Source organism: Ascidiella aspersa, chromosome 4, assembly GCF_963924565.1.
Source record: "Ascidiella aspersa chromosome 4, kaAscAspe10.2, whole genome shotgun sequence".
NCBI classification, from domain to species: domain Eukaryota; kingdom Metazoa; phylum Chordata; class Ascidiacea; order Phlebobranchia; family Ascidiidae; genus Ascidiella; species Ascidiella aspersa.
The window spans coordinates 9355755-9376269 of record NC_139450.1 but is presented as its reverse complement, the minus strand read 5'-3'; the positions used below and the strand labels follow the sequence as shown (position 1 = coordinate 9376269).

General features: G+C 39.7%; 2 protein-coding genes across 2 annotated transcripts in view; both read left to right on the top strand.

The window, feature by feature from the left end:
* The first annotated feature begins 632 nt into the window (after positions 1 to 632).
* On the top strand, positions 633 to 5101 carry LOC146147058 (bcl-2-related ovarian killer protein-like). The gene is made up of 4 exons (XM_083387822.1): positions 633 to 1002; positions 2107 to 2315; positions 3066 to 3158; positions 4342 to 5101. The coding sequence occupies exons 1-4, from the start codon at positions 714 to 716 to the stop codon at positions 4507 to 4509; spliced, it is 759 nt and encodes a 252-aa protein (XP_083243948.1). The 5' UTR covers positions 633 to 713; the 3' UTR covers positions 4510 to 5101.
* A 4917-nt stretch (positions 5102 to 10018) lies between these two features.
* Positions 10019 to 20515, top strand: part of LOC146147057 (ferroxidase HEPHL1-like) — a 16745-nt gene continuing 6248 nt past the window's right edge. Inside the window, exons 1-14 of the mRNA XM_083388389.1 lie at positions 10019 to 10362; positions 10845 to 10986; positions 13190 to 13374; positions 14060 to 14175; positions 14647 to 14753; positions 15142 to 15339; positions 15872 to 15998; positions 16443 to 16623; positions 17199 to 17397; positions 17839 to 17918; positions 17989 to 18119; positions 18396 to 18545; positions 19012 to 19150; positions 20319 to 20457. Coding sequence (XP_083244515.1) covers positions 10205 to 10362; positions 10845 to 10986; positions 13190 to 13374; positions 14060 to 14175; positions 14647 to 14753; positions 15142 to 15339; positions 15872 to 15998; positions 16443 to 16623; positions 17199 to 17397; positions 17839 to 17918; positions 17989 to 18119; positions 18396 to 18545; positions 19012 to 19150; positions 20319 to 20457 — 2052 coding nt within the window. The 5' untranslated portion in view covers positions 10019 to 10204. The remainder of the gene's footprint in view (positions 10363 to 10844; positions 10987 to 13189; positions 13375 to 14059; positions 14176 to 14646; positions 14754 to 15141; positions 15340 to 15871; positions 15999 to 16442; positions 16624 to 17198; positions 17398 to 17838; positions 17919 to 17988; positions 18120 to 18395; positions 18546 to 19011; positions 19151 to 20318; positions 20458 to 20515) is intronic.

Genomic DNA, 20515 nt, shown 5'->3' with positions numbered 1-20515 from the left:
AAATCGTACGTAAATAACTGGTCGCTCAGTTTGTTACAGCTGTACAGGAGCTAAAGTGCTGTATGGTTCCCGGATGTTTAGATAGGATATCGGTGGAATAGACCGCAACATAATCAGACCTTTTCCTATGATAAACATTCGCTAAGCTCACAAGCTTGTTAACCGGTTGTTTGACGAAACCGACAAAGTAGCGCTCGTTACGTGTTCTTTTTTATTTAATTCTTTCCTGAGATAGTTTTTTAATTACACATATTGAATACGTTTATTAAGTTGTAATTTTAAGAAACAGTGAGGTGTCAGTTTACCACATTTTTTGGTGACTGAAAGCAAAAAAGATAAGAGCGTAATATTTGCATAGCTATAGCAGTGATTTAATTTTATTCAGGCTCAGCCTGTTGGCTGGTTGTTTAATAAAACATTTTTTTAATACTAAACTGCGATGCTCACGAACCTCTTCTGAGTGTTTGTGGTAAACCTTAAACGGCTGTACAAACATAATTATCTCGTATGGTTTTAAAAAATACTTAAACTTGGCCAACACGGGCATCTAAATCTTTTTTTTTTCGTTAAACGTTACAAACAGGCAACATAACGTCAATCGTTTTGGTTTTTAAAAGAAAATATCCAACTAAGTCAAATATCCAATATATTTTCTGTAAAGCTATCTCAGTTGCTGACAGGATCATTTATGTAGTTTTTCGTACGTAAACCAAATGGCTGCTCAATGGATGCGGGCGCGCTTTCGCGAGCGTGCTCCGTCGTGGTGCCAATCCGGATGCTCGGAGGACGAAGTGGAGGACCTTTCCTCTTGCTCCGGAATGTCCGAGGATGACTCCGTGTTCGAGTCGCGCGACTACGACCGGGCGGTCGCCATGACGACGGGACTATGCCGTGACTACGTGTGCTATCGTCTGAAGCGTAGCGGATACGACAAGCCGGTGTATACTTCGCTGACCAGACCAGCGTCGGATCACACGCTCTCCAACCGGGTTCTCAATCTCGGTAAGATTTCTATGATTGCCTTTTTTGTTGTGTATTTAGCAGTTGTCGTATAAGTTCTGCAGGTTCGACAGAAGACGTGGGATTGTTTTGCACAAGGTGCGCAAAATGTGCATAAAATGTGTGCACATTTTGAAATGCCTTTAAAAATGTGCATACTTTTATCATAACGTTCCTACATTTTACACGCTTTTAAACACATGCGTACAATTTTGAGTTAAGAGTTGAAGTTGACAATTTTCATTTAAAAATGTGCGCACATTCGCGAGCAGTAGTCCTTCCCAAAATTATTCTCAACTCCTCACTCACAACCTTTTTCAAGGTGAAAACAACACACAAACTAACGATAAAGTATTCATGCGCAACACAAAATCCCTCCAGGACAAAATTACTACTCAAGAAGCAATTTATTGCCTAGATTACTAGACCAGTGTTTTTTAAACTTTTTAAGACACGCCCCCCTTTTACAATTTTAACAAAACTCCCTTGTTTCAAAATCAAAAACATAGGGCAGCACAGCAATTTATTTCCAGGTAAGTTGTTGCATCAATACGAAGGATGTAACTGTTTTTTGAATACCAAATGTTTAATTCGAGTTTTAGTAGCAGGGAAATATCACTTCGCCTTAATGTTTAACCGTAATTCATACATAGTTTGTCAATTTCTGCCCCTTTTTCATGCTGGTAGTATGGGTCAGGCACGTTGTGCACTCTTAACTGATTTTCATTCCCAGCAAATGTTGTTAGTAACTATGAATATAGTTTAATGCTGTGCTGATGTTTGTTATTGTTTATACCTTTTGATAATTATGTTGCTAAATCCTAATAGATCACTGAACCTGCAATTGCGCGAAAACCAATTTTATTGCTTAAATGGTTTGGTGATACTATACTAACCTTATATGGAACACCGATTTGGTTCGTTTACCGTGAACTTTATTAAACTTGTTTTACTTGTGTTTGTATATAATGGTGTTATGTCATGTTCACAATGTTGTTAACAAATCATATAGTCAATCGTAACGACGGCTTCATTTTGTTTGGCTATACATCACTTTATTGTAAAATGAATTTGACAGGTGATTTTAACGCTATTTGTTTCTGGCAGGCTGCGCATTCGAAAACCTTTACCCGAGAGTGTACGGCAGCCTTTCGAAGCAAGTAGGCCAGCTCTTCTGCTCCGAACCGATCATAAGGCGACTGTACTTCCGGCTGGGAACGCACATACTCGGACCCGACAGCAGGCGCTTCACGTGGGGAAAAATACTCTCGCTATTTTGCATCGCAGGAGCTATGGCGGTGGACTGTGTGGCGCAGGTAAATTTATATGCAGCATTTCTGTTTTTAAATACAAATTTAGGTATCAGGGACGGTTTTAGGGGCCTGTGGCTGTGTGACAATATCACTTTTGCCTCTACTTAAATTGTAAAACAATAAAGGGGATATTTAGGTGTTTGACAAAATGCAATGTGACGCTTTGCTTAATAAATGTTATGTATTATGAGTTTGTTACATCGGTCCGTATAATTAGATTACCTTGGACCAGTTTTTTATTAATAACTTGAATTGAGTTTATTATTAAGTTTTTTTACGTCCGCTCATTGAACGCACAACTAAAAGCGGGTGTTGAGTAACCGTGTATCAACCTTATTCACTCTATTTTAAAGCCGCGTCTCAGCAAATGGCGTGGGTAGAACCTATAACACAATTGACTCCAGCACATGCCGACATGCCGACAGGTCATGTTTAAAAGTGCACTGTTGCCAATCGAGCGTTAAATTACATTTCAAGCGAACTTGAATGTCGCTAAAACAGTACACTTGGCTTGATGCCCGGTCAAGTATTTTTAGGTCCAAGATTGGCCAGACTGTTTAAGAAAATTTGGGCTGGAGTTTAAAGTGCGTGGTGCGCGCCTATTAATGGACGACGATCGAGCAACGCGGTTAAAAATAAGCAAACGAACTTATTTGTGTCACGGACGAAACCTTTCAGTTGCTGCGGTATTCCTGGACTGCACTGAAAACTTTTGGAATTCAATATAACAGTATTCGGCTTTTTCTTCTTCAGGGCAATGCCGAGCTGGTCGAATGTGTCATTGCAATCACGAGCGACTACATGCGACATACGGTGCTGGATTGGGTGCTGATGAATGGAGGATGGGTAAGCGGCCTACATTTGTTCGTTAGCCATTGAATGTAATTGGACGAAAGTTATGGCAAAGCATACAAAGCTTTATGACAACGCGAGGAGTGTTTTTTGGACGGCGATGACGCACGCTCGTTAAGATGCTATTGTAACCGTCAGCGCATTGCTAGTTTACAGACCATTCATAAGGTTTGCGACAAAACCTGCAGCGCGATTAAAAAAACAGCATATTTCGCTCAACGCATTCCACGCTGGCAAAATGAGGCCTGAAGTTGTTTTCATTCGTTTGATCTTGACTATACTCCTTGATGATGACTGACTACATTATTTTTTAATGTTAATCTTGGTAGAGTAACATACTGCTTTTACCAATGAAAGTTAAAATAATATTACCACACAACAACGATTAGGCCAATGCAATATTTCCGTCATGTTGATAAATGAAAACGTTTGCCCGACAAATCCAATTTAGCAATTTAACAACGTAACTTTACCACAATAGGCAATTTACCCCAGTTATGGGCCCTAGGGAAAATTGTCATCAAAAGGGGTATTGGCGCATGACATACAGGGTAAAACTGAAGGGGATAAGGAAGGTCAAGATTTAAGATTTGCAGGTCCACGTTTCAAATATTACGATTTTTTTTTAACATCTATCTATTATAACAATGAAAACAAAAATCAAGTCATTTACACACCGTGGTCATATTATCTTGGGTGCGAAAAGGTGCTCAAAAATTGCAGTATCGTAAAATCTTGATTTGTGCGTTCCACAAGGTGTACTTTATCCACTAACAGACATAAAAAGGGTTCAAATCGTTTTAAACTTTTAAGCCCTAAAATTTAAACAAAATCATTAAGCGCACTCTTTAGTAATAATAAACTACTGGGTCCCCCTTTGTTAAAATGCGAAAAACATTTACCACAAAAAAGGCAAATATATTAGTTAACACCTTGTTCATAAATATGTTTCTATTGAAATAAGATATACTAACCATGCTTTTGTTGGCGAAATATATATTATTTGTTAAGATCTTTGAAGTGTGTCTGGCCTGAATTGCTAGCTTTGCCAGAGTATTCTGCTGTTACTGATCAGGAATTAAGGTCGACATTTATTTTGCAAGGGTCAAAGTGATTTATATCTTATCACATATTCAGTGCAACACCTCGTTTATTATTATCCGTTCCATGAACGCAGGCGACCCTGGTGGAGCACTTCGACACGCAGCAGAACGTCCGGAGAGGCTACTCCGGGCTACGGCTCGAGATCGTCCCGCGCAAATACGTCAGGCACGCGCTCGCCACCGCCGCGCTCACCGTCGTCAGCATGCTCTTCCTGCACGACTGTGAGAGGCTTTTCTTTTAGTCGGCCGGGGCCGTGCAACTAGCGACAACGACGACCGTCGAACGAACTGAAATGAGTCGAATGCCGCAGCAGCTATTGTGTAGTGCTGCTGGGTTCAGAAACGATATGAATGCCACAGCAGCTATTGTGTAGTGATGCTGGTTTCAGCAACTAGTCGAATGCCGCAGCCGCTATTGTGTAGTGCTGCTGGGTTCAGAAACGATATGAATGCCGCAGCCGCTATTATGTAGTGCTGCTTGGTTGCGGTGTTTGTGGAGGACGGAACACTCGACGCGAGAAGGGCAGTGCACATTTCTATTGTCGAAAATGTCCGGTAGTTTATTGCGGCACCAATACCCGATATTTTGGGCGAAATATAGAGCCGTCCGATACCAAATGATTTCGTTACTGTTGATAATTTCGTTAAATTCGTAAAAAAAACTTCTATGCCGCCTACTAGGCATGTCTGATGCTTCGTTTTCTATTCTGACGACGTTTTGTACGAAAAAGACTGCCTTCCGGTTCTTAGACCAAATAATGACATTATTTAAAAAATAATAATTCATGAAATTGAAACGGGCGATTCACCCACATTTAACATTAGCTTTAAAAATATGACTACTTTCGTCTGAACTATTTTTCTCATGTATTTCTAATTTGTTATCGGATTACCACCCATATCAGCTCTTTTAAGGCATGTGAAACACGTGCGAATTTGAAAACACGGGCGGTAACCGGTAAAACTGCGGATAAATTGGTAATATGTAAAATAATTTTGCGTCACAAACACTATATGCTAGCAATTTAAACGAACTAGACCAGTTGTTTGTATGTACCTCGGACCACGTTAGCGTCATACGCGGTGGGATCCGTTTACGCCTGCTACATTAAAACAATAAAACTTCTTTAAACATCGGTCTTCGTACTACAGTTTCCCGTTTCGGCCACGCTCGACCTATTACACAGGTCACCAGAAGTCTCGGTTACACAGGCCACTGAACGGCTCCGTCTCCACGCGACCCAAAGCAAGACGAAACGACGGTGCATCGAGTCACGCGTGCACTTTTTTTGAGAACGCGTAGGCCGCGCCACTCAACGCACGTCGCGTCGCGTTACGTTGCGTCGTGTCGCGTGCCGCCGTGAGTCACAGTCACTCTTTTTCGCGCGTCAGATTCCGAGCTCTATTAATATCGCAGTTTGATTCTACAATATACTAGCACTGTGCTGCGTGCCACGTCAATACTCTGTAGCGTTCCTTTATATGTGTGTGTGTGTTGCGCCACTGAAACACCTTTAAGAGTGTAAGTCTATAATGTTGCCGTATATGCGACTTGTCGCACGTCAAAGGACTTTTATCTTTCTCTTGTTCTTTTTCTTGATTTCACTTTTTCGCTGACTAATAGGCTATAATCAATGCAGTTGAGACGAACTTTAATGTCTGTTGAAAATACAAACCTATTTTGAAGTAAATGTGGCCTTTTTATTTTCTTTTAAATTTAATGCTTCTCCAATAAGTAGTTTCTAGGTTACGTAGACCGGAAGTTCGGAAGAGTGTGTTGAATTTTGCCCTGTTGAATTTTGGATTCCACTGCGGTCCAGACAAAACTCTTCCCGTGGCTATATTATTCATTTAAAATCACATTAAAATAAATCATTAGACAGTTTTTGCAAGCAATAAGTCAATATTTCGTAAGATATATGTCTCCCATATTGGGATCATCAACCTAATAAAACGTATATTCATACCTAAGCAATACAAACAGTCAAAGTCGACCAGAGTAAAAAACGAAACCTGTCTTGTGCTACATCAGTGGTCGGCAACCGCTGGTCCGCGAGCAGTTTGTTACCGGTCCGTAGCAGAGTTGACAAAAAAAATATTTTTTTCAAACACGAACTGTACGTAAAACATCAAAAACAATTAAATGTATTTTTATATTTAAAACACATTCACTTTCGTTTTAATATACCCCATGTTTGATTGGTATGATAAAAAAAAACACAATTAGTATCAAGCTACTCCGCCTTACCAACTATTGAGATTTGTTGAGATGCTGAACTAAAGAGATGTTGAATGCTCGCACCAGGAGTGAGTCACCAACATCAAACCACTTCGCTTTTTTATCAAAATGGGTAGGTTGTTTGTTGTATAGGTAGATATATATTATATTTTCGTTCTAAAAGTATCGGCCTACATTTACCGATACCGATATATCGGTAGAAGCCAAATATCGTCCGATATTATCTGTAAACCGATATATCGGTCTATCTCTACTATTAATGATACATAAGAGTTGTATTTGACTATCATGAGGTTTACAACAACTGTGCTGTGGCCATATGAGGTATATAGAACGTTCACAACATCCAAAAATGCATGTTTTTATTACAAAATCTAACTTCTAGCACTTAAAATATATCAAAAAATGGGATAAAATATAATGTTTTTCATGTTTAAGCGTGCTCACCTTGAAGTGCAATGGAAATTTAGCCAAATGTCCCATAATGAAATAATTTATTATTTTGATAAAAGTAGGAAAGGTTACAAAAAAAACGTATGCATTTTAATTACTTTTAGCCTCTATAATTTTAGTTTTAGACTCTATAAAAATGACAGAAAAAGCCTAATGATTTTTCTAACTTCAACCACGTTGAAAAAGGCCAGATTTATGAAATTTGTTGTCAAAAAATCCAATCTGGCAAGCCTTGTTCGTATGTCTATCCTATACTTTTTAGGTGTCGGTCTGTGTCATTATTTTTTGTCGTTTTTATATTACGTAGGCCAGGGGCGGGCAACCTTTTTAACACATGGGCCAGTTAGGAAATTTAATGCTTACAGGAGGGCAGCACATCATAGCAGACAAACATGTGGATGTTCAAATAGAAGTTAGTGAGAAGGCTGATGTTGGATATTTTGAACCAACTTGTCAATGTTTGGTTCCAGGCCAGATGTGGTTAGACGCAAACTATTTAACAGCAATAATTAAAAACCAGCTGTTAAACATAACATCTCAGTCAATAATATGCCCGGCAAAAGTCGTAGCAGACAAGTGTAATTGTTGCAAAACAATTCTTTATCATACCAATGTGACGCAAGTAAAATTTTATGAATAAAGATTGTTTTGTAATAGATGCTTCCCATTCGAGTTGAACAACTGCCTTAGTGTAGCGGTGTAGCCTATGGATTACATTGTACTTTTTAACAGGAAACTGAAAGAGCAAAAGCTTCAACATTGGTGCGCACAAAATACCCTTATTTAGGGAAAAATATCTGGAAGAAGGCGAAGGGCCGCATGCGGCCCGCGGGCCGCACGTTGCCCGCCCCTGACGTAGGCTAACTAATAAAGTGTCATGTAGGACCTGATCGAAAATGGGATCTGAAATACATCATTATAGGTTATATAATACATCAATATAGGTTACAAAGTGTGACTTCTTTTGAACGAATGCTTTAAATATCCTTATTTTGACAAGCTGGTAAGAATATAGGAATCGGCAATGGTATATACAAGTGTAATTTAGGTTAGGTTTCAGTAAGTTCAATAATGCCTATATAGGAGCATCTCTTTGCGACAAAACAAGCATAAAGTTCGAATTAAAAAAAGTTGGAATAATTTTTCTTTACTGAACATTTTTTTAAGGCCGGTCCGCGACAAAATTTCAGTTTTAAACCGGTCCGCAGTGCAAAAAAGGTTGCCGACCCCTGTGTTACATAATGCTATAATAGTGGTTCTCAAACTGGGGTCCGCGAGACAATTTTCTGGGACCGCGAAACACCTAACAAAAATCAACTAGACCTCCTGAAGGAGAACATTTTAATTTCAACGTGTTTGCAGCCAGGGCTGGGGAGCCACCGTAAAATAGCATTAGCTCCGGCTCCAGCTCCGGAGCCATCAGGCAATTATTAAATGGCTCCGGCTCCAGCTCCGGAGTCGTAAAACTCAATCCTTTGGCTCCGGCTCCAGCTCCGGAGTAGTAAAACTCATATCCTTTGGCTCCGGCTCCAGCTCCGGAGCCATCAAACATACACCCAATAACTCCGGCTCCAGCTCCGGTGCCACCAGTCACTTATTCAATGGCAAGTTTTAAAAATTGCTTTTGGCTAACTAACGTTGGAGATGGAACAAAATATAATTTCTTAGCTTTAGCACCAAAAATTGAAAAAGGGCTCCAGTTCCACAAAAATAATAAAAAGGGCTCCGGCTCCGGCTCCGGCTCCAGCTCCACAAAAATAATATAAATGGCTCCGGCTCCGGCTCCACAAAAATAATAAAACTGGCTCTGGCTCCGGCTCCAGCTCCACAAAAATAATAACAATGGCTCCGGCTCCGGCTCTGGCTCTGGCTCCAGAGAAAATGCTTAGCTCCGGGCTACGGGCTCCAGCTCCGGCTCCGTCTCCGTCTCCCCAGCCCTGGTTTGCACTCGTCATGAAAAGCTACGATCAGTTGTTCATTCACGTGATTGCATGCTTTGAGCTGAATTGTTCATTGTGACGTCATAATCATAAGTTATGCTAATAAGTATTACGTTACTACAGCTTGCTGTGCTGCCATTGTGGGTTGTACGGTCGCGGTTTAAAAACTTATCACTCAAATAAAGTCATTTTGTTAGCGTTACAATACTAAATACGGCATCAACAAGCCTATCTAAGACTGTAAATGCACCCGTCCCATCCAAACGTGTCATTTTATGTTTATTTGTGTGTATTTTTAAGGGGACCGCGAGCAACTGAAAAAAGTGTTAGGGGACCGTTGCGTAATTTTTTAGAAAAAGTTTGAGAACCACTGTGCTATAACAATGCAATCTAGTGGATACAAATGACTAAGCATTGAAACAAATGACTAATCGCACGGCTCGACAACCGTATTCTTTTAAAATCCAGAGTTTCCGTCTAACTGTTACTTAAGATATTTGAACAACGTGCCGGGCCCACAAAAGTTTCATAAAAATTACAACAAATACAGACTGGTGGAGGCATTAATGTTCATGACCTATATTCAAATCGGTGAACTTCATATACGCTAAGGCAAACCTTTAGTTTGTTTCACCACCGTAGTTGTGAAATAGCTTTCTAAAGTGCCAAAGGTGGATTTTAACATAGCGGTGTTACTGTATAGTCAATAGTGGGCCCCGCAAACGAGTGGACCGTTGACGAGTTCTAACACTTCAAACAGCTTGGGACGGCTTGTTCGCTTATGCAACAAAATTCCATTGCCAAATTTTAAAGTTGCGAGTTGACGTTCGATATTTTTGACATTTAGTCACATGAGAATGTGCATAACCTTTCAAACGCTCTTTCCTGATGATTAAAAAGCCTCCGGGGCAGGTTGCCTATACGCGCTACCCGGGTTTATGTAAGATGATAAGTGATATACATTTCTCTTAGCAACCTCTTGCCGGCTGCCTTAGGCGAATATATTGGTTAAGCAACGGTAGCGTTCTTCCCACTCTACCTGCGTATATATGTTTTTAAGTGCTGCTGCGTCAGGGACAAAGCTGTGGTAGAATCGACTGGTGTCCAAGTATCCTCATTTCTATACGGCCGGCGTTTGCCTGAAACTAGAAACCCAGGATCGGTTGTTATTCAGACAATAGACTTGCATGGGTATATGTATCTTGTTTACAATAAAAAGAAAGCTTTTGCTATGATTCCAGGCTTAGATATTTAACTGTAAACTTTCGCAACTGCTTAAAGTCGTTGCTTTCGCGTGGTTTCGTAATGTTGCGCTTTGCTGCAATCGCGCTTCTTTGCTTGTTTTTGGCACCCGTGTCCAGGGCAGCGGACAGGGTCTACTATCTGGCCATCAAGGACGTCATCTGGGACTACGCGCCCACCGACCTCAACTTGCTTACTGGCAACAGGCTGACATACGAAAAGTAAGTAATTTAACATTCTCCATTTAGTTAATGAAATAATAATATAATCGTTTTTTGTTAATATCGAGATCTAAGCCTTCCCCAGGATCTAAGCCGGCTCTTTCGAATTAAGAATCTTAGCAGAACTGACGATTCTATTTGCGCAACTAAATAGTGTTCTGCTCTTGTTGAATAAAGTTGTTTTTGGATCTGTTCACAACCTTTGTGGTTTTGTCTGGATCCTCCATTTAGGTTATATAGCATTCTGGTGTGTTAAATCCCGAGATCTGATGTTCATTTGTAATTTTAAAATAGTTTTTTAAAGAACACAATACAACTTAAATAACTTGATTTTTAAGAGAAATGCGGGAGTTTAAGTAGCCGTATTAAGTTATGTATTACCACAAAACAAAACATTTGGGTTTTAGCGTGGGTTGAAACTTCTTTCGCTACGCATAATATCTACTTAAACGAGTGGGGTACACCTAATGCACATCTCGCAGAATAGCGAACATCTACAGCGGCATGTTCATCGGCAAGAAGTACAAGAAGGCAGTCTACAGGAGGTACACGGACGGCAGTTTTACGACCGAGGTGCCACACGACCCCAACCTCGGATTCATGGGACCCACGATTCAGGCTGAGGTAGGTTGTGCGACCTTTTAAATTGTGTCCTCGTAGTGTGTAGTATAGCCTTCGCCTGAGCATCGCTATATGGCATTGGAAACTTGTTAGCTAAAAACCTTTAAATAAATAGCAAAGTGTAATTTTAACAAAAAACATGTAGGTATGCCTAGTAATATAGTAGTTGCATTAGTATACTCGATACTATAAGGTGGTATCGGCGCCGAACCGATATCAAACTGACAGGTTGAGTTCTAAAGCAGCGATTTTTACCATAAAGGTTTACATTTTTTTTAAAGTAAGAAATGGACAACTAAATACAACAGTTCATTTAATACCTGAATATACCTTCTAAGCCAAGTGAATTTTGATCTTATTTTGCTTATTTAGCGATACATTTAGTATCGGTTCACACAGTCGCACTTTTTGTTCACAGTACCAGGTATCGGTATCGGAATATAATACGAAGTATAGGACAAAAATTCACTGTACTGTTTCCAATACAGTTTTACCTGGAAAACAAGCAGTTGTTTGTTTAAAACAGGGATGACCAACCTTTAGCTGAAAGGGCCTTTAAAAATTTCGAGGGGCCGCAAAATATATTAAATTAAAGGGGTAACGTCATAAGTTACGTCATATTGTGACGTTTTAAAACAACTTAATTTATAAACACCCGCTCTTCGAGAGTGAACTCGTGCGCAAATATGCTAGGCCTTATCGCGCAAAGCTTATTGAGTTGACATGTCGTGTCATGCCATGGTACGACACCTTTGAGCTGATATATCTTCTTAAAGCGTCCGCAAACCACACATTTACAAAAACACACCTTACTTAACAATGATGGGTGCACAAGTGTTCGATGGATGTTTAAATGCGACATTAGACTCGATTATAGTCTCAGAAAAACATAAGATTAGGCCTACACAAAATGCTGCACGTTCTACACGTTTTGATGATAGTCGAAACAATAGTTTTAAATTAAGGCTACTGAATGTGAGAATAAGTGGTGGGCCGCACGTAAACATCAGGCGGCCCGCGGGTTAGTCATCCCTAGTTTAGAACTAACAAACAATAAATCAAATATGCTGGATTCTACATTTGAATTAATGTTTACTTTCAAAATCAAGTAGTTTTATAAAATCATATATTTTCAACTTTTTAACAACAAAGTCAAATGAAGTAAAGTTATTCTAAACGTTATATAGAGGAAAAGGTCTATACCACAAGATTTAATTTCCGTTTTCTCACTCCTCACTATACACTCCCTATACACACGAACCCCGTAAATTCCGTTAGATACAATCTGGCTTGAAAATAGACATGATCTTGTATGGAAATGTTTCGTTGCTACTTAGTGACTCACGGCACATTCCGAGATATACAACTTGCTGGACGACTTTAGGTTGAAAGCGCAAATGTAATTATAGTCAGACAAACGTAATATAATCCGCTTTACGCATTTTAACTTCACGCCGCACTTTGTATGCTAATACGTCCTTCATTGACCATAAACGTAATCCATTGATTAATCGGCTAAATTTTTAGGCGAGTAATATATCCTGAGTGAAAACGACATTTTTTGTTTGCGAAATAAAATAATTGTGATTTTAAATTTCGTTGAAAAATTTACGTTTCAATATAGCCTTGCCCTATATCATACCTCTGTGTCTACCACAAAACGGTATAAAACCCATCTATTAAGAAGACATGTTTGAATTTAATAGGTGAAAAACTTTGGTTTGCATGGATCCTGCGCTACATTGAAAAGGCAGTTGTAAAAAATAAAACAGTTTGAAACGGATTAAAAAACATTTGGGACAACCACAGCCCCACAAGGTCGCACTTAGAATCCTCAAAGTAGTTCTATTAGGCTATTTTTTACAGTTGTGGTAGGCCTAATTTGAAGCTTGGGCCGCGATAAACTAATTTTAACTTTCCATCTGCAGGTATTTTCCCTTTTCACAATTTATTTGGTACACATTTTTCGAAAAACTATTAAAAAAACAACACCTTTTTACGAAATAGGGCAGGTGTATTTGTTAGGGCAACAATAATAATTTAAGCTACAAGAGAACATGTCCATATTGGTAAAATTCAATGTATAAACCCGCAAGCCACCCAACCTTATGAGCGCGATAAGCCTAAATTTAGCGTATTTCTTAGTCAAAGCGCCCCAAAAAGGCTACAAGGTAACCCAGGTCGTTTTTACCAGTCGTGTACGTAGGTTGGCGACCGAATCATCGTCCACCTGTTCAACAACGCGTCACGCAACTACTCGGCCCACCCGCACGGAGTCTTCTACACGAAGGCCAACGAAGGCGCGATGTACAACGATAACACGGCCAACACCAGCGGCGACAGTGTGCCACCTGGTGGTCGCTACACCTACGTCTGGCACGCCAGGCCCGAGTGAGTGATTCGAGGGTGACTTGCCCTGTACCCTAGGCCTAATGTACGCTTTCGTATTCGTTCTATGAACGGAAGCGCTTTTGCGTTTTTTTTTTGGCATACTTTTCTTGGCCTATTTCGGTAAAAAGACAACCCGGGTGAGTGATTTGAGTGCGATTGGGCTTAAGGCGAACGGCGACATACGGACACGCATCAGTATACATCAAAGAAAACGGACAAATTATGAGCGGACAAAATTTCGAGAGTGCTCATCTTTTGGTTTCATTCTTAAAATCCTCTTTGATACACATCTGTAAGTTTATACGGATGAATCTCTGAAAATGATTTTTCACGGTGAAATTGCTAAAGAAATCATCCTCATACGAACTTATAGTCAAATCTAACCAATTAAAAATACTGTGTGAAAGCACCTGCACTATACAATTGGAGCAAGTCATCTGTTATATCACAAAAAAACGACGTTGTTATATACATCTTATATGTAAGCCTATTTCACTAACACACAGTTTTAATACAAGGTAGAAACACCAAAGCAAGTTTTCACAATGTCGCTCTCCATCTAAATGTACAGTAGTTGTTCAGTTAGTTAAGACTAAACGCGCGCAAAGGTACCTTCCAACGTTAAAAATCCGAGTTAAAAACGTAATACGTTGAAGTACACGTGCTAAAACATCCTTGTTCAAAGCTTCGGCCCAGCTCCCGATGACCCAAACTGCATGACGTGGACCTATCACTCCCACGTCGACTCGTCACGTGACGTTCACACCGGCCTGATTGGAGCCCTAATCGTTTGCAGGCCAGGTGAGATGACTGGTATTGGTGACGTGGCAAAAGTCTTGTTTGTTGTAATATCACCATTGTCTCGTTTCCAAATATGGCAATAAATACGCGTTTCTTGTAGGGTAGCAGTTTTGGACAAACGGTGGGCCATCCTTTGACGAGGAGGTATATATAGATAGTTGAAGACCTTTAATGGTGATTTATTACCTTGGTTGATTTTTTGCAATAAAAAATATTCAACGACTCCCAATGTTAAAGGGAGACTCAAAAACATAAATGTTAGGAAAATACAACTTCGAATGTAACTATAAAACGTACGATAAAAGTACTTTTCATGCTGTTCCTCGGGGAAGAAATGAACTCAAAAATTAGATGTTTTTAGGCTTTTTAGGCGTTCTTTTACCTGTTACTATCACCCTATTACACAGTTATTACGTGAAAGGCCTAACGCAAAATTCCGACGAGCGATTTTATTTGGCCTTTTTTTCAAAGGAACCTACGACAAGAACATGAAACGGAGAGACGTCGACCATGAGTTCGTCGCCATGTTTTTCATCGATCACGAAAAGATGAGCTGGTATTTCAAGGACAACATGGAGGTTGGTTCTAATGTGTGCGCAATTTATATTACAGAAGGCGAAAAATGCTCATAGATAAATAACACTTTTTATTGGGAAAAACATGTTACTTCCTTAATAATAAGATAGGTCACCGCAAACAACCTATTTCGTCATGCAAAGCGTGTTATTAGTAGCTCGTTCCAATTTTTTATTAGCTCGTAATTTTCCCTATTTTGTTTCGATAAATAAGCATTTTCGATTCACCATAATTTAGATTGAAAAAAAAAATAGGTTTGCAACTGTTTGCAAAATCACTTGATTCTATCACTTTGTTAAAAATATTTTCTCGTGCCGAGTTCGAGAACTCAATTAGGGTTGATTTTTCTCCATCGATCGCAATTACGACGACTTTTAACTTGTTGCCCAGATGTTTATGCCCGGTGCAAATCCCGACGTGGTAAAAGATTCGCTCTTCCAGAAGGGCAACAAGATGCACACCGTGAACGGTCTCATGTTCGGCAACACACCAGGTTACCAGGTGTGCCAGGGCGACACCATCAGCTGGCAAATCATAGGTATGGGATCGAACCGCGACCTGCATCCCATCCAGTTTCAAGGACAGACCGTAAGTAAATGTGCGACTGACTTGGTGGATTTTGATGAATCAGTAATCTCATGGTGACACGATTTAAATCAAATTAACGATTTTCGTATTTTGGTACTTAATAAAAATGTAGGCCTATATATATATACCGGTATATATTGAAGCTGGTTGCCACCTATCTACTTTGAGGCTATTAACGCACACTCGCACAGTCTCAATTAGAGAATTTTGCAAATAAGAAATATAAACGACCAGTTAAAAAAGGTGAATCAAATGATGAAGTAATTTTTAATTTGTATTAAAATTTGTAAAGCCAACAGTAACAGTATTTGGAACAAGCTACACATAAAATAAATGTTTTTTGCATAAAAGCGACCTTAATCGTGCCTTTCGTAATAGCTTTGTAGTCCGGTAATCCGTTACACAGAGTTAGGTGTAGATCTGTAGGATTATCTTTAAAAATGTGCAAACTGACAACACAAGTTAGCGATCAAATAACTTAGAACTTTGTGCATACAACATAAACTGAACCAAATCATCAATTTCGACCCAGGTGTCCCATCATAGACACCGCAAGGATTCCTTCATCATGATTCCAGCCACCTTCGTAACGGCGATCATGAATGCGGACAACCCCGGCCGATGGATCATTGCCTGCAAGCTGTACAGCCATTACACCGGTAAAATAGTACTCCTTGTCGTATCAAAAATCGATAAATGTTTTAACGGGACTGAAAGCGGTCATAAGTAACCAAAAATAACAAAGCCTATCCTATACAAACTGTGGTTAAAACATACGACTGTGATTTCTCTTCCAGTGAACGTTCAAATTGAGTACAGAACTTGGAAACCTAAAATTGGTTTGTTTATGGAAGATAGATAAAATTCATTCTTATTAGAATAATTTCAATGATAATTTAATTTTAACTACTCCAAAAAGAATCGCTTGTTTTTCACCATCCGTGCCAAGGCAAACTATTTATTTGAAATTATTAATGAAAATTTTCATATAAGATTGATTTAGAATGTGAAGGCTCATTTTTATTCCACCATCTTTTTGTTATAAAACTTTTCTATGCACGTGTCCCCTTTCAATCGTACAAGCAAAAGTAATGTTGACGCAGAGGGTATGAACGCACTGCTGGAAGTGGATGCCGGATGCAAGAAGCCATCATCTTCCTCACCCACCACCGGGCTCTCGGGAAAGGTCCGGGAGTACTTCATCACTGCAGAGGAGGTGATGTGGGATTACGGACCAAGTGGATTCAACCAACTGACAGAGGAAGTTCTCAATGCGAGTGGAACGTACGTTGTTCTCGTCATATGTAATTGTATATGAAAAAGTTAGCATGCTAACGTGATAGCTAAAACTTAGCGTCCTGAAAGGTGTATCCAGTTCACTGATAAGTTAGGTTTAAACTTATTGATGTATTCAGTGCATCGGGATGTTAGTTATAAAAAATTACTTACGCTCTTTTCCAATTTATACTTTGTTTAACGATGCTGTATTGTATCGTTTAGGCTGCTATAGCATGATACCCGATTTGCCCTATAGTGGAACTTAACAACACTCCAGCCGTCCAAAGTGCATTTTTCGAGTTAAATATTTTAGACATAACAATTAATCGCGTTCCACAATGCTCCGTTCGTGGTTAGTTAAAATGTATTCAACCAAGCGTTGATAACACTATTATATAAAAGTGTTGTAAACAACAACGTAAAATGTCTAAGCATCTCGTTTGGCTGATCTTACTTAACATAAAATAACATTAAGCAAGGACCCGAATCGAATCTTCTTCGTTTTAGGCCGCCCCCAATTAATATACCGATTTTCACGCGACGCAGAAACCAAGATAATTTTTATTCGCTTCGCCACACAGACACTCGGCAACCTACTTCGCACGGTCCTCGAACAAGATCGGGGGTGTTTACAAAAAAGCGGTCTTTCGCGGTTACAAGACAAGCGCTTTCGCGGAGCCGACGCCACGCACAGACGACATGGGCATCATCGGGCCCGTGATATCGGCCGAGGTCGGCGACACCGTCAAAGTCCTATTTAAAAACACGGCCGCCAAGCACGTAAGTTGCCACGACCGGCTGTTTGTTCAGCGCTAGTTTTTAATATCTTCAAAACTATAGCTCTGATCAATCCCGCCGAACGTCTTTCCAGGAGAATACTGCTTTGTTAAACCAGGCTACAGAGCTCCTAAGTGAAGCTTTATGCTTACAAACTTCTATTATGCTACACAAAGCATAAGAAGCAGATTAAATCATCTTGCCTAAATCCGGCCATGTTTTGTCTGTTGAACTGCTAATAAATGTATAAAATGTAAGATAGATTCTCAAGGCGATTTTTCGGGTTTCGTCTTTCAATGGCCCGACAAAGCGTTCAGTTGACATACCAATCATGAAAAAAAACACGGCAAGCAAGCTCGCACGTTAAAGATTTTAGCGGCAACTGGTTGTCATGAGCACTGAACTGAAACATTGGTAAAAAAATATATTTGGGATGTTTTGCAGGCTTTCAACATCGAACCGCACGGCATTTACTTCACCGAATCAGACGCTACAATGCCGGGTCAAAAACACACTTACACCTGGTAAGTTCAATCAACTTGTTGCCACTTTTACGCTGAAAAAAAGCAATCTTTATCCAACAAATCTCTGCAGGACACTGCCCGATTCGGTAAGCCCAGGTAGCAACGACCCGGACTGCATCACCTATCTCTACACGTCGGCACTCGAATACATTGCTGACTCTAACGCCGGCCTAATAGGACCGTTGGTGGTCTGCAAGCGAGGTATCAAATGCTTTTCAAACACTGTTTTGCTACTGAATTAAAGAAATGGACAACAAAACAAAGTGCAATTGCGTAAACGTTATTCGTGATATAAAGTTGGCCAATATTTAGAACAGCTGAAATGCCAAATTAAACAAAAAAACGCAGACGTCTGTTAAATATAACGAAAAACTTTAACAACGCATGGGGTAATTTTCGAGTGTTACCAAACGTTAAGTGGTAAATATCATGTCTCAACCAGATAAAGTTTAATGATGCGATTTTCCAAATCACCAGGAACGCTCAAGAAAGAAATGGCTAAACGCAACCGATATCTGCTTGCCACCGTGTTTGAAGAGAACAAGAGCTGGTACTTCGAGGAGAACATGAAGATGTTTGTTCCCACAGCGGGAAAGAAGATTCCGACTGAGCCAAACCAAATGCATTGTGAGAATCTTTCATAACTGAAATATTTTATAAAGTCTAACGGTACGATTATTAGAAGGTTGATTTTGTCAACACTTGGTCTGTATTGTCAGCAGGCCGGGGAAAAGAACACAAGTTATATCAAACCTAGCATCTTTTATATACATATGGGCGAAGATTTTGTTGACAACTTGGCAATGCAGATGTAGCCAAGCAGTTCTAGTTTCCAGTTCCCTAAAATTATAGGAACGATAACATGCCAAATTACATATCTTATTCATATATGGGCAGCATGTTTCACCCGAGTAATCGGTTTGAACTGGACTACCCTGTTAAACGTTTATTCCACTGACCAAGTAATGGTGTAGAATTTTTGTAGCAAGTTTCGACTCGACTGTAAGATCAAATTTCGGCGCTGAAAATTTCTTGAATTAGTTGTATGGCAACAGCAAACGGTTACTAAAACTGTTCGACGTTTCATGTTCAGCAATCAACGGCCGGCTGTTCGGCAACCTGTTTGGCGTCGACGTTTGCGTGGACGAGGACACGACCTTTCATCTAGTTGCGGTCGGCACCAAGTTCGACATTCACGCCATTAAGTTCGACGGCGTCAACGTCAAAATTAAGTAAGAGCGACTTCCTATGTGGCGATGTTACCTTTGCGCCCGAATGTGTTTTTTCCTGTTCGGCGCGTGGCGCGTTACCTGGTTATATAGGATAACATGCGTAGACCTACGTAGACTGAATGCATTAACGCTGACAGCTCCTGTTAATGCTGAGCGCCCGCGTTGAGGATATTACGCTTACTTGGCGCTAATGACAGGAAGCCGCGGCAAAGCGTTGGACATGGCAAAGCAATAATGTATGTATTTATTGGGGGTAAACGCGCAAAGAGAGCTGTCGGCAAGTTGGCGTAAGTCGAACTTAAATAAACTCGATTTATTCAGTAAAACTGTTCAATAAACTTGATTAACCGCCACTGCGTTAGGTATTTTTGGATAACAGTTCCGAAGCAACTGCACAATTGTTGTTGCCGAGTAACAACTATACATAGTTACTAAAAATTAAATATATAGGCCTAGTTCAAAGACTAATCGTTGGGTAAAAAAAAAACACTTTACAAATTACAACAAACGACACAATTTATTTTAATAGAAGTAATTCATTTGTCTCCTATGTATACCACTTGACATTTCGTAACATCACCTTACTCATATCAACCAAAGTCGTTTACAAAATACAAGTTAAGTCCCAGACCAAGTCAACTCAAAGTCGAACCACTAAAATAAAAAATAAATGATAAACCATCAACATTGTTAAACTCGTTGGATTATGAGAAACAATTCAACTCAAATGTATTAAAAACAACATAATGTTAAGTGAAAACACTTAATTTAACCCAAGTCATTGGACTCAATGACTTGAGTCCAAGTCAAGTAATTTGCCAGAAAGATTTGTGTCAATTCAAAACCCAAGTCATTGACTTAACTCATTACAACACTTAATATCAGTAAAAATCAACTCAATATGCCTAAAGAAAGGCTCTTGCACACCACCTTAAAACCGTGGGCCATGATTGTCGTTTAAAAATCTTCAAAAAATAAATGAATCAAATTAGTATTATTCCAATCTAATCAGTTTATAAGTTTTATCTAAGGCAACAAAAATTGTCAAACACGTAATCAAGTAAGCTTTTAGTTGCAAAAACATACACGTTTTACCTAATCTTACTTTCGTAGCCGGACGAAATACTAAAGAAATTACCACAAAAACGAAGCCTCTTTGCGTTTTTAGCGGCGTGAGCACGGGCGCGATTAACCTGTTCGCCCACACTTCACAAACTGTGACGGTCAGAGCGGAACAGACCGGTGCGGGTGTTCTCTTCTGCAGTCTTATGGATCACATTAAGGCCGGACTCTTCACCATTTTCGAGGTGCGTTTAACTGGTTGTAAGCGATTTCTAAAAATCGCTTTGCATGAGCACTATACAT